Source organism: Triturus cristatus, chromosome 6, assembly GCF_964204655.1.
Source record: "Triturus cristatus chromosome 6, aTriCri1.1, whole genome shotgun sequence".
NCBI classification, from domain to species: domain Eukaryota; kingdom Metazoa; phylum Chordata; class Amphibia; order Caudata; family Salamandridae; genus Triturus; species Triturus cristatus.
This window is the reverse complement of record NC_140589.1, coordinates 908,984,169-908,997,402: the sequence shown is the minus strand read 5'-3', so window position 1 is coordinate 908,997,402 and position 13,234 is coordinate 908,984,169. Positions and strand designations below refer to the sequence as shown.

At 44.7% G+C, this 13,234-nt stretch overlaps 1 protein-coding gene across 1 annotated transcript in view; it reads left to right on the top strand.

Moving 5' to 3' along the window:
• The window catches only part of ENPP1 (ectonucleotide pyrophosphatase/phosphodiesterase 1), a 519,644-nt gene that overhangs the window by 229,534 nt on the left and 276,876 nt on the right, over positions 1–13,234 (top strand). The window contains exon 5 of the mRNA XM_085611568.1: positions 8,911–8,971. Within this exon, the coding sequence (XP_085467694.1) occupies positions 8,911–8,971 (61 nt within the window). The remainder of the gene's footprint in view (positions 1–8,910; positions 8,972–13,234) is intronic.

The window sequence follows — 13,234 nt, the reverse complement described above, 5'->3', positions numbered from 1 at the left end:
TGTATCATAATATTTTGCACTCGATGTTAGTGCAAGTCGACATAAACAATTCGATATTCTGTCTGTTTACCCACACCATGGCTGACACTCATAGGACACAGGAGTCCATGAAGAAGGCGAGGAGAGCATTAAGGAAGCTGAGCTGGCAGAAGGAGGAGAACTAGCAGCATAGAAAATTGTCATTGACGTCAAGAAGCTAGAGGTAGGGAGGAGGGCGATGATAGAGGCCGAAAAGAGTAAGTGACAAAAGGTAACAAAGAGGTGGAAAGACATGGATTCAAAGGCTGCCTCAACATCGAAACAGGGGAAGGACAGCATAAGAAAGAGATTTGCAGGTCCCAACCAAAGGACATGGATGGGGCAAGGCTTCTAGCCAACCTTTGATACCGGCAGGCTCATGAGAGTGGATAAAAGAGTCAAAGGCCAAGGAGCTGGCGCCCTTGAAAAGTAATTTTCATTAGTGACATTCTAAGCCAAAGAAATTAGCACTCCAGACCGAGTGAAAGAAACACCAGCTAGAAGACAAAATGTCGGCACTCCTACAAGAATGCAAGGGTTTCGACCACTCATTAAAGGGTTTTTGTATCCCACCGTAATGCTGGGGGCAGAGGGATAATGAGCTAAATTAACTGGACATTGAGGCAGCCTTGACACTGGAGCCACATGAAGAGTAGCAGGAGAAGTTCTTCAGTGAAGATTAATGCACTGCACTCGAGGTTCAGGGTTAACACGATGACATGTGGCAGCATCTTGATGATGCCGAATCCCCTGATGATAGTATTGACAACTACCCCTCAAGGCCCTCGCCTCCCGACATTTCCATATACAATGGACTCATAAAGACGGTAGTGGACACCTATGAGATCCAAATTGAAGAATAGCAAGGGGATTCATGTTTCCTCCTCAAAACACTCACGCCATCACAAAAAGTAAACCTGTACCTGCCTATGCTCCTTGGTATCCTGGACCAGAGTGAGAAGGTCATCTGGAGTCAGCCACATCAAGGACTGTATTCTGCGGAGTGGAGAAGAAATATTAATATTCCACACCAGACCCTTAATACATCAAGGGAAATGTTCCTGCGGACTCCATAACCGTGATATGAGCCAGAAAAAGGAACAATGCACCAACCGAGCCACCACCAGAAAAGGTGATCAAGGATGTTGCTGGTGGGCAAGAAGTTTGAAAGAGAGGTGGCTACACATTGGAGAATTGCAAACTCCAGTGCCCTCCTAGACTTCTACGACCACCAGCAGTGGGATGAAATTGAGGGTCTGATGCAGCACCTCCCAGAGGAATTGAGAGATAAGACCTTTATCCAGGACAGCAAGATTGCGAATTCCTGCCTGAAAGCAATGGAAACGGCGGATCTAGCCAGCAGGCATATGTATGTGGTTATAACTCTTAGGATGCATTTCAGACTAAGAGTCTCAGGATTCAAAGCAGAGGTGCAGACATCAGTTATAAACATGCCCTTCACAGGAGAAGTGACCATCGGATCGGTTGTGGACGGGACACTACAGTAAATGAAAAACTAATGAAACTGCAAAGGCAATTGGTGAATTGACGTTCATGGGGTCCTTCAAGAGAGGAGGCATCCCCACCAGGAGACCGGCAGGCTGGGAAACTTTCCCACCAGTCTCCTTATAGCAACAACAAGGATTCTGGCAGCATGCTGTGGTGTCTGTAGCCAGCTATACAGGCCTTTCGTGGAAAGCCAAGAGTGAGAGGCCAACCAATCGGGGCGTGGCGGGTGAGGTGCACAAGCAAAGTGACTCTTTGCCCACAACTCCACCACAGAACACCAGTTGGGGGAAGAGTAGAATTCCTCCAGAAGTGAAGGTCCATCACCTCAGACAATAGGATACTGAGCATAATAAAACAGGTCAGTGCATAAAACTCATCAAGAAACTGCCTCCCCACCCGCCCAAAAGGGAAGACCATTAAGGGATCAATAACTCGTACAGCTAAGACAGGAATTCAAAGAGCTCATCAAAAACCCAAGCCATAAAAACAGTCCCACAGAAAATATTTAAACAAATTCATATGAGCACAACACTTCAAGATGACAGCACTGCAAGGAGTAATCCCACTCCTAAGGAAGGGAGACTACATGGCCACCATATACCCAAAGACTGCCTATCAACACATACCAATTAACCAAGGGAATAGGCAGTATCTCTGATTTGTTTTAGACCAGGTGCATTACAAGGTCACATGCTACCCTTCGGCATAACATCTGCACCAAGGTGGTTGACAAAAGACCTAGTGGCAGTGGCTGCACACCTGAGCAGACAAGTCATGCACATCTACCCATACCTGGACTTCTGGCTGGTGAAAGCAAATTTGAGACAGAAGTGCCAACAGGACTTACAAATGGTCAGCTCCATGTCACAACATCTGGGATTCACCATAAACAATGATAAATCATCTCCGCACCTAGAGCAGGAGAAAGTATTTCTTGTAGCGACACTGAACTCAAAGACAGCACATGCCTACCCAGTTCCCAAAAGGGGGAAGACAATTACAGAGCAAGCTTGCCTCTGCTAATAAGATCCGCCTCTTGACAGTTAGGACAGTAATAAAACTAATGAGAATGATAGAATTTTGTACCCACTCATACCGCAGGCATGACTGTAAATGCAACCCGTACAGGAATAGCTGTGCAACAATTGGTCACAAGTCACAAGGAGCTGGGAGAATCTAGTGGTTGTCACTGCAAAGGTTCAGAAAGTAGTAATCTGGTGGAAGACAGGGAATGTACCTATAGGGACACCTTTCAAGTTACTAACTCCCATGGTGACCATAACAACGGATGCTTCTCACAAGTAGTGTGGAAGACACATGAACAACCTAAAGGGTGGGGTGTTTGGACTCCTGCGAAAGCAGTAAAACATGTAAACCTGATAGAACTCAAAACGGACTTCCTAGCTTTAAAGGCCTTCAAGGCACAAGTAATGGGACAGATAGTGGGAGTCCAAATAGACAACACGACGGTGATGGTCTGCCTCAACAAACAAGGGGAAAACAAGGTTGTTCCAACTCTCCCAATTAGCACAGCATACCTTAAAGTAAAGTTGATGTAGGCTGACCTGTGAGCCAGTTGCAGGCCTAATGCTTGTGTTGATGAGTTGCTGTTGGCCCTGCTCCACAGCCAGCATCACTGCAAAGTGTGTTGTGTAGTTGCAGTAATAGACTAAATGAGAAATTAACCTACACAGAGCTACCATTAATCAGTTGGCTGTGTGCTACGCTGTCCACAACCAGCTGCAGTTTGTCTGGGATGAAAGGTGCCATCTTGTTGAAGGGCCTCATCTTGAAATTCTGATTAAATGGCCTCCTGAATCTCATGGGATAGGAGCTTTATGGAGGTAGACTGCTGTTACTATGGGCTGCTGTTACTACGGGTTCTTGCACTTTTGGGCCCTCAACATTTGATCTCAAAGATTTTCTCTTGCACATCTTCACTTTTTTTTTTTTTTTTTGGTATAACATTTTATTGATTTTGTCAAGTGCACTTAGAGTCACATTTGTGCCAGCAGCACCATAGAACACTTTTCTAAAGTACAATGAATTACATTCACAATTGTAACACTTCTCTGAGTTCTTTTCGTCGTAGTGTCAAGTCCACCAACATCTTCACTTTTTGAGTCTCTGCTTTGCCACCAGTTCTTGCAGATTTCTGTTATTTTAATCTACTTTTGCTTATCTTTCTTACTCCTCTTACTCAGCGGTCTGAGATGGTGGAACAGTGGTTTTAACAGTTCCACGTGATATGGCGTCCTCAAACTCCTGTGCACAGGACATGAGGATTGTAGCCTAGACAGTTGGTGATTTCAATCCCAATTCTGCAGTTCTGTCTAGGTGTCATTCCATTTAGGAAGCTTTGTGAGTGTACGCGAAGCATTCGCCTGTGTGTGATGTATGACAACTTCCCTCCATGTTAAGACAGACGTTGTTTCCAATCATACTCTCAACACTCGCTAATCATTGGTATTCGGTGTTTGTCTAATTGATTTGATACAAGCAAACTCGGAGTACTACACACAAAATGCTTACATCCCTGTACTGCGACCCACCACTAAACCCTAAAATGAACCTTAGCTCAGTTTACCACTACTCTACCCTCTATATGCTCTGTATATACACAGAATCTACTGTTTGCATCGTACTGCCTGTTTGGAGGTAGATGTGATGTAGTCTAGGGCTTGAAGGCTATCTTCAGAAAGACCCAAAATTGGGCCTGCTGTGGCCCACCCGAAGGCACACTTGACCCACCCAGATGAAAATTATTGGAACCGGGCCTGCTGTACTAACAGGGTATTGTGTGAGATTTAATTTAAAAGTTTTGTGATCACATCCATTTATCAAGGACTAGAATCATTTTGGTAGTATGTTTGAACCACATCACGCACTTTATATGTAGTGATTGTTGTTGTGAAAGCACTTACTGTATGTACATATTTAACAGAATTTGAAAACCTACCTCCTACACCAGTCATGCAGTTCAGTGATGTGTTTGTGGCCAACAAGGATGTACGTCTGAGATATGACCTGTGGGGAGCACATTAAACAGTTTGTGGGTCTTGTAAAGGCCATAGGTTAGTGCAGATGGTTAACCCACTCGCCACTGTTTGTAAACAAGCTGCTGTGCGTTTCGGATTATCCCAGCTACACATCAACAGTGGTAATGCAATGCCTGCACTGCACATGATAATTGGTTTCTGTGTTCTGCCCACAGACGTTTATAAGGGCTTTAACTACGCATACCTAGGGCTGCTCTTCCGCCCACAGGATGTAAATGGGGAGGAGCGGTGTGATTATACAGATTTCATAACCAGAAGTCCCTTCAGAATTGGTTTTCTAAATATTTATTTCTAAACTGAATTTTTAGTCACCTGAAAATGTATTTTTTTACATAAGCAAAGGTACGGTTTGGTTATATAGACGGGTTGTGCGGACTCTGAATGTTAATGTGGAAAATGAATTGTCTTTATTGCAACTATTCATAAACGAATACTCTTCAAAGCCTCGCATAAAAATGAAGTTTATCTTACTACAGTTAATGTAAATAGTGGGTAACGTTTTACCTTTCATCCTGGTACTAACTGGATAGATGTAAAGTAAAAACTATGGGGTCTATTAGAATGTCGGGGGGATCGCCACCCCCCTAATGGCGGTGTCGATCCGCCCAACATTCTCCTCCGCCCGCATGCCATATCCCCCGCCATATTAGTATGGCGGGGAACCCCGGTGGATGGAAAGACCGTCCGCCGGTTTTCCGCCGGTCACACATGTGACCGGGCGGAAAAGGGGACTGATATGGTGGCGGAGTCTGCTAGACACCGCTATCCATATTATGATGGCAGCGGGAAGCAGCCTTTCCGTGGCGGCAACGAGCAGCCTTTCCGTGGCGGCATTGCCACGGAAAGACTTGCGGTTTCCTCAGTTGGGGGCCCGCAAGGATGTTGGAGGTGGGGGGGGGCACATGAGGGGTACCTGTGGTACCCCCCTGCATTTGCATGGACGACGTGGCAGGCACCGCGCAGTGCCTGCCACATTGTGCATGCAAATGCTCCCATGCCTTTTTTGTATTGCGGCGGGTGCTGCTGACAACACCGCCCGCCGCAATGCAGAAAATGCGGGCGCATCCTAATTGCCCATGCTGGACCGCCGCACTCTTAGTGGGCGGTCTCATTTCCCGGGGCGATGGCGGGCGGGGCAAAGTCCGTCCGTCATTATAATAGACCCCTATGGTTTGAAAGGGAAGGGGTTTCGTTAATTAGTATATGTATCTTCTTCATGGCGACAATTTTGTTTCTGCTCTCAGTAGAATTCCACCTGTAGGGCTGGCTCCAAAACAAGACAGTTTTAAGCAGTTGCCTATGCTGCTAAGGCCAGCAGAGGTCCGAATGCCCCTCCATACATCCAATATGGCCTCTGTGCATGGTGCATGATAAAATGTGACATTAGTTAGGACACCGAAAATCCTAGTGCTGCCCTTGGTACTACCCATGGAGTCCCATTCAGTTCACACCGCATCACCGCTCATTGTAGGCACTCTACCTTATAACCTGAGTTGCATATTCTTTGCTAGCATACTTTCACAAGTATCCACTTGCATTTTTTTTTTTTAATGTGAATAATTTTTAGGTCGAGCCTGGGCAGCGCATGCGCTGCTCTGCGAGGTATGCTGTATTCAGGTAGGGACCCACTCTCCGCCCATATTTTTTATTGGCTTGTGTCATTGTCCACTTTAAACTGTGGCTGGTCATTGGCCAAAAGGCTTATTAGTTCATTCTTATTACTGCCTCGTCACATTTTATAACCTCCCATGGCGACATCCACTGTTACGTGTGTTGTTACTCGGTAGGCTTCTTTTACAGCCTCCGAGCTCTATTTTCTCAAATAGCATTGTCCTGCCTGCAACAGCAGGCAGGACATGCTCTCTCCTAATGTTTTTAAAAATAAAAAATGATAGCACGCATTTGCAATGCAACAGGTATTGCATTTGCCAGAGTTTAAGCTATTGGCATTGTAAATGACAATGCCTTTTATTTATCTGATTTAAAAACAAGACAAAAATAAAAGGCATTGTCCTGTACAGTGCCAATAGCTCAAACTCTCGTAAATGTGAGACCTATTGCATTGCAAATGCTTGTTTATTTTTGCGTATGCAATGTAGCATGTTGCATATAGAATGCTTTAACGGAAGATCTAAAACATATCGAAGAACTCCCCCACTTCAACCCCTTCAAAAAAGCTTTGAAATCCAAATTGTTTTAATTTCGGCAAGTTGCATAATTAGCAAGCATTGGCAAAACCAGTAGGTCAGTCTCTAAAAGGTAGACCTGTTGGCTTGCCCGTGCTTTTATTAGACTGCATGCTGATGCATCTGTCGTGCATGTACATGCTTGGCTGACACATTTTCTATGTTGCCAGGGATTACCACCATTGTACCTAAACCAGCATGCTGCATGAAATTACACCACTGTGTCAGATGCCAGCATAATGCAAGTGATTACCACTATTGTGCGAGGGTCAGCATGATACCAGTGATTACCACTGTTGTCCCAGGGCCAGCATTTTACTAGGGATTAACCCCATTAGCCAGTTACAGCCACTGTGAGCATGTTATTGAGGATTACCACCATTGGTCTAGGGCCAGCATGTTGCCAGAGATTACTACCTGGTGGCAGTGGCAGCATTGTAGCAGGAACTACTGCTAATGGGCAAGGATTGGCATGTTGCCGTGGATTACCACCATTGTGAGAGGGTCAACACGTTGCCTGAACTTGCCACGATTGTACCCGGGGCAGTATGTTGCCAGGGATTACCTCTTGTGCAAGATCCACCTGTTACCAGAAAGTACCACCATTATTCCGTGGTCAGCATGTTGCCAGGGATTGCCTCCCCTGTGTCAGTGACTGCATTTACCAGAACATGTATGTTGCCGGGAAATACAGCATTTTGCAGGGAGTTAGTTGTGCCACATCCAGCCTTTCATGGGCAAGGCACTGGACAAAACTGTCACCCCTCGCTTGTATATGTGAACTTTCATGAGTGCGCATGCCCACAAACACACAGAGACATACGTGCACACATACAAACACACACAGACATGCACACGCGCTTGCACACACATACGTGTAGACACACCCAGATAGACACACACAAAAAGTACACAAACTTATTTTCTTTTTAATTACTTTTATTCCCTACTTCTACTGCAGCTCCTGCCCCATTTTTCCTCTCCCTCAGACAGCTCCTGGTCAGTGCTACCAGGGTGGGGAGGGCGGAAGGAAGGGGCCTCATGCAGCCTGGGAAAGATGAGAGTAAGAGGGGGGCAAGCAGGTTACTGGCGAGTGCAAGGGAGCAGGTGTGAACTCCTTTTAGGGAGTTATGGGGCGTAGAGCAATTGAGGTCCACAGGTAACGCAGGGTGTGGGTGTGGTAATAAAACGGGAGCGTGGGGCTGGGAGAGAGAATGGGTGCCTGGAGGGGCAAAAACAAGTAGTGGAGGCGGTATCCGCAGCTCTGAAGTGATCTGGGGAGCAGAGGGTCGGGCATAATGGAGGCACTGGAGGTGAGATTTGCATCTCCAGTGACAGCCAACAGTCCTTATCCCCCCCAAAAAGTTGTATGGATAGATGCTTGCCTACGTGCATGTGCATGTGCATGCTGCCTTCTTAGAATGGGGGAAAAAATGGTCGCCTGTCGACAGCACTGCGAGTGGTAGAATCAGCCAGGGCGCTGGGGTGGCAAGCAGATGCTGCGTGGGGAAAGCAGAGGAGGGATTAAATAGCGTGGGATGGGAGAGGAATGGGAGAAAGAGAGACCCCCCAAAAGTTTCTTGCATGCACTGCAAAGTAAGTCTGATGTCTGCAGTGGAAGGATACATCAACCAGTGAAAACAATGTGAGACCAAAATGCTCCAGCACAGGAGGAAAACAAGAGTATGGAGGAAAGCCTTTGAATCATGATTAGGCAAGTGAGGCAGACATGAACTCTACACTGAATGCATAGGTCTGCCTATATACAAATAAAGCTGTCTTCAGCAGAGACCTAAAATGCACTTTGTGTGCACTTTCACTTTAACACAATATAAATCCAGTGTTTGATGTTTTTGCTTGACATATCTATCAGATGTGCATCATTATCCAGTCAGACCAATTTGCTGAACTGAGACGAGAATTTAGCTTCCATGGGGTTTTATCACAAATATCTTTTTTGCCAGGGATATCTCACGACATATATTTTGTTTAAATGCGTGTGTAGATTTATGATTATCACAAACTTCCTCTCTGTTGACACAAAGTGCTGCATATCAATTGTTGGAATATGAATATGTGCTTTTCTATCATTTGTATGAGGCTGAAAAGATGCTGAAATATATCTGAATTTTTTTTAGGAAACAAAAGCTGGGTAGACGAAGAGTGTGAAGACCTGAGAACACCCCAGTGTCCTAAAGGGTGAGACTTTTTCAGTTGTGTGCACATTATGCATGAAATCTGAGCTTTAGATTAAAAACAAACTCTTTAATTCACTGGAAATTATTGTTACAGTCAAGTAATTTTATGAACTTTTTCTGAGTCAGTCCTTTGAACATTTTCTTTGAAAAATTGAACCGAAAGCAAGCATGCACGCCAAAAATAAATACTGCCTACATGCGGGCGCGCTCAGTGATCGAGGGTGAGCAAACTAAAATAAAGTCGCTCACTGCGGGTATCCTCCCAACATTGGCAAACAAAAATTGGCCACTGCTGCAGTTGTTTTGTGTATTTTTCCCCTACCTCCCCCTGACACTTCCACTTTTGTTTTATTTCTTTGTTTAGGAGTGTAGCGGCTTTACCTTTCTACATATGATATCCTCAGGATTTTTTTACAATTTAGTTTTAGGTTTAGCTGGCATTGTGATTTTGGGTAATTTGAGGCTGCCATTCAGTCTCGCAGCTTGTGTGCTCTGTACCTAAAACTGTGCTTTGCCCCTTAAACCGAAGGTACAATTTGCTAGAATAAATGGTTTAGTTCTTAAGTCAAACTACAGTAAGTTGGGACAGGAAGTTCATCCATGGTGTAAAAGTTAAATGACACGTGGGCTGCAGTGTATATTTATGTCACTTATTTGTGGAGACTGCAAAAACAAGGCATCCGGTTCAGGCTGCAGCATTTAACCCTGCACTACCACAGATTAACACACAGCAAAGGAAAGTGCTCTGACCTGTAGAAAAACCTATTTGTATATATTAGCTGGGTTTCCAGTCGGTGAGTATTGTAGCCTAATCTAGAAACGTGTTAAATGTTAAGTCCCTGCAGCGAGTAGCTACAAAATGCTGTTTTAGTTCATCTGGTCAATTTGTAATTTTCTTTGGCAGGGTCTGGATGGGGTTTAATTTTTATAATTTCTCTAAAAACAATTAAAAAAAAATAAGCGTGTTATTAAAGTTTCTTTTAAATATTTATCACAAAATCAAGTTCAATAGTGAAGGTAGATTTTTAAATACTTGCAAAATGTTTTCTTCTGCCTCCAAGCTTTATCATTGCTTCAGTTCTACTGGACTTCCCTCCGACGGTGTGTATTCTCCAATGAGCTGCACAGTCAGAACAATAATGCAGCTCCTGTGACCAGGAATGTTGGTGACTGGTTATCATTGACCACTGATCTTGGAATGTGACAGTTTTGAGTGAACAGGTTAAACATATGCCCAAAGCTGAATGAACACTTTGACATAGTCAAGTAAGGGCTATCGGGAAGAAGCCTTTGGCTAATACCCAACATTCGTCTCTGATCGCAGGTGGAAGAATCTTGTTCCTGGTCAGTCAGAGGGAGTGGATCTGGATTTCCATAGGGCGGAACCTCAAAGGAGTCTGGGAGCTCGGAATCCAGAATCCTAATCCCATCTTGAACAAAGGTTTATGGGAAAGTTTATAGATCGAAATTACGGAACTGTTGCAAAACATGAATGGCTAGTTGGTAGAAATGTTGGCGGTGGGTAGGGGATTGAATCAGGAGCTGCCACCAATCATGGGCCAGTGCACAGGATAAAAACGGCATCACTCTGGCTGTTCATCGGAAAGCCCTGAGGCTCAGAATAAGGTAGATTATGTACAGACGTACCTGCAAATATGACTGAGCCGTGACCTGCTCTCCATGTGCACCCAAAGTGGTGATTGCCAAGAGAGATTTCTTGTCCTGCCCCTTGAGATGGTGTGGGATATTCCATTCAGATTAATGGTGTATTTTATCTACAGATAAATCTTGGGTGTCACATTGAGTAAACAAAGCAAGGCAATGGAAGAATGCTTGCAAAAGTCTTGGGCATTCGAACGTCTTCATTCTGAATTCCAGTCTGTTCCACTGTAGACATGATCCAACCACATGCAAATTAGTCTTAGTACTTTCCACTTAGAAACAGATAAGACCCACACCGAGAGGCCAGGTCATCTCTAAATGGAAGCACAAGGAACCCTAGACCTATTTGGACCTTTGTGAGCCACATCAAAGCAGTGCAGTTTACGTCATGTGGCATAACGATCGCGGAACTGGTGACTGGGCATACCTCTTGGACATTACACTGTAAAAAACGTAAAACGGATCATGGATGGATGGAATGCTTGCAGAGGTCTCAGCCACAGGCTACGGTGTGGTGCTCATCACAATCCATATTTATTTGTTCACAATGCCCCAAAAAACGGAGACTAAAGTTATGAAAATAAGCCTTGGTCCAGCTCCAATAGGAACAATCCAGTCTCATTTGCCAGGCTAGGCAACCTCAGAACGGCAACACAAGCATCCCCAGATGAGTATTTGCCGTGTTCGACCTACTCAGTGTGATGCAGATAGAGCCCTGGAGCACAGTGAGGACAGACCACACATTTGGTGTATGTATATCTGTCAGACTTAAAACATCACACTGAGAAAAACAAAAATTGTGATGGGTGGAATTCTTGCAAAACTTCCAGCACTGTCAGTGGCTCAGTCTGCCTTTTCCAAACCATGATTTTTTGCCCATTATGCTGTTCAAGACTGGGGCCAATCTTATGTAAATCAGACTGGTACCTGCACCAACAAGAACTGTTCAGCCCGAACTTCCAGGTTTCTACTTAATAGGAACACAAGCAATCACAGACTGGTTTCAGACTTTCTGAGCCTCATCAATGCAGCGCAACTTCAGTCCTGTGGCACGGTGAGTAGAAGCCCCCATTTGAGCAACAAGCATTTGCAATGCAATCTGTCTCGCCTTTGGGACCTTATATGTATTTAGCTATGCAGCACATTAGCCTGGGTGCTGAAACATCTACTGTTCTTTAACATAGAGGGAAAGTAATAATCACCAAACTTCGTGACATGCCAGGTATGGGAACACATGGAGAGAAATATTGCCTTTGAGCTGGACATGGTATAGTCAGACGCTCAGTTTTTAATGTAAAAGCAGGACCTTCGGTGGTCATATCACTGAAAATACAAGATTAGAAAAAAATATTATTGTCTACGGGTACTAGTGGAAGACAATTTATTTGGACTGACAGGACGATTCATCTGAAAGGTCCGCAGGCGTGACCTGTGGCTGGATTTACCCCACCCCTAAATACTTGCCTAACAAAAACAACGTCCTATCACAATATATCCTGATATTAGTACAGGGCAGAGAGCACTCTGTAGCACTGACCGTTAACATAGGCATCCCTCTGTGTTTTCTTCCCCTCAGTAGAAATCCCCTTCCTGAATTCTCTGGCACAGGGCAGCACGGCGTGTTTACATACCCTGAATTCTCTCGGTGGACCGTGGAAGGCTAGCAGTGCCTGCACAATATCGGATGCCCTTCTCCCGCCTGAAGCAGGCACAAAATCAAGACAGGTATACAGATACACTGACATAAAACATGCATACAGGCACAGTGGAAACACAGGCTTGTGTGCATTAGAGGTGCATATGGATGCACAGATTTAAAACATGCAACAGACACACAAACCAGACATGAGTGCAGAGGCACACACAAAGGCCATGCATACAAAACCATGAAATACATGCAGGCACAGAGACATAAGGCATGCATATGGAGACACAAACTCGAGATATATACAGAGGCATATAACATACACTACCATTAGGTCAGAAGCAAGTCATGCATACAGAAGACACACAGGAACAAACAAAGGCAAGATATGGACACCGAAGAGCAAACATAACACATGTAAAGAGATACAAAGACATTAAAGAAGCATACAGACAAACATGCAGACCGACGAATACACAAAACCATGTACCCACGGAGCATGCCGGTACAAAGTATACACACAGACAGCACCAACATACGCATATATACACAATGTACACAGGCACTGTGACAACACTTACACACGGAGAACGTGCAGTCAGACGTTATACAAAGAGACACTATAGACTGATGCACAAACACACAGGCACACAAACATAAGATAAGCACACAAACATAACACATTAAGATGCTGGGTACATAAACAGACGCTCAGACCTGGGATATACGAATACATAGTCAAACATACATCAGACGAGGAGCACAGAGGTGAGCACAGAAATGCCAACAGACAACACACAGCTCAAATACATAACATATACAGAGCACACAGAGACCTGTGACAGTGGCAGGGAGTACTCGAGTCGAAGACACACGTTACTCACTCATTCAGCGCTCCTGGGCAGTCTCCTTCGAGGCACAGCTCCAGAACGTGAGCATTTATTCTTGCTGATAACA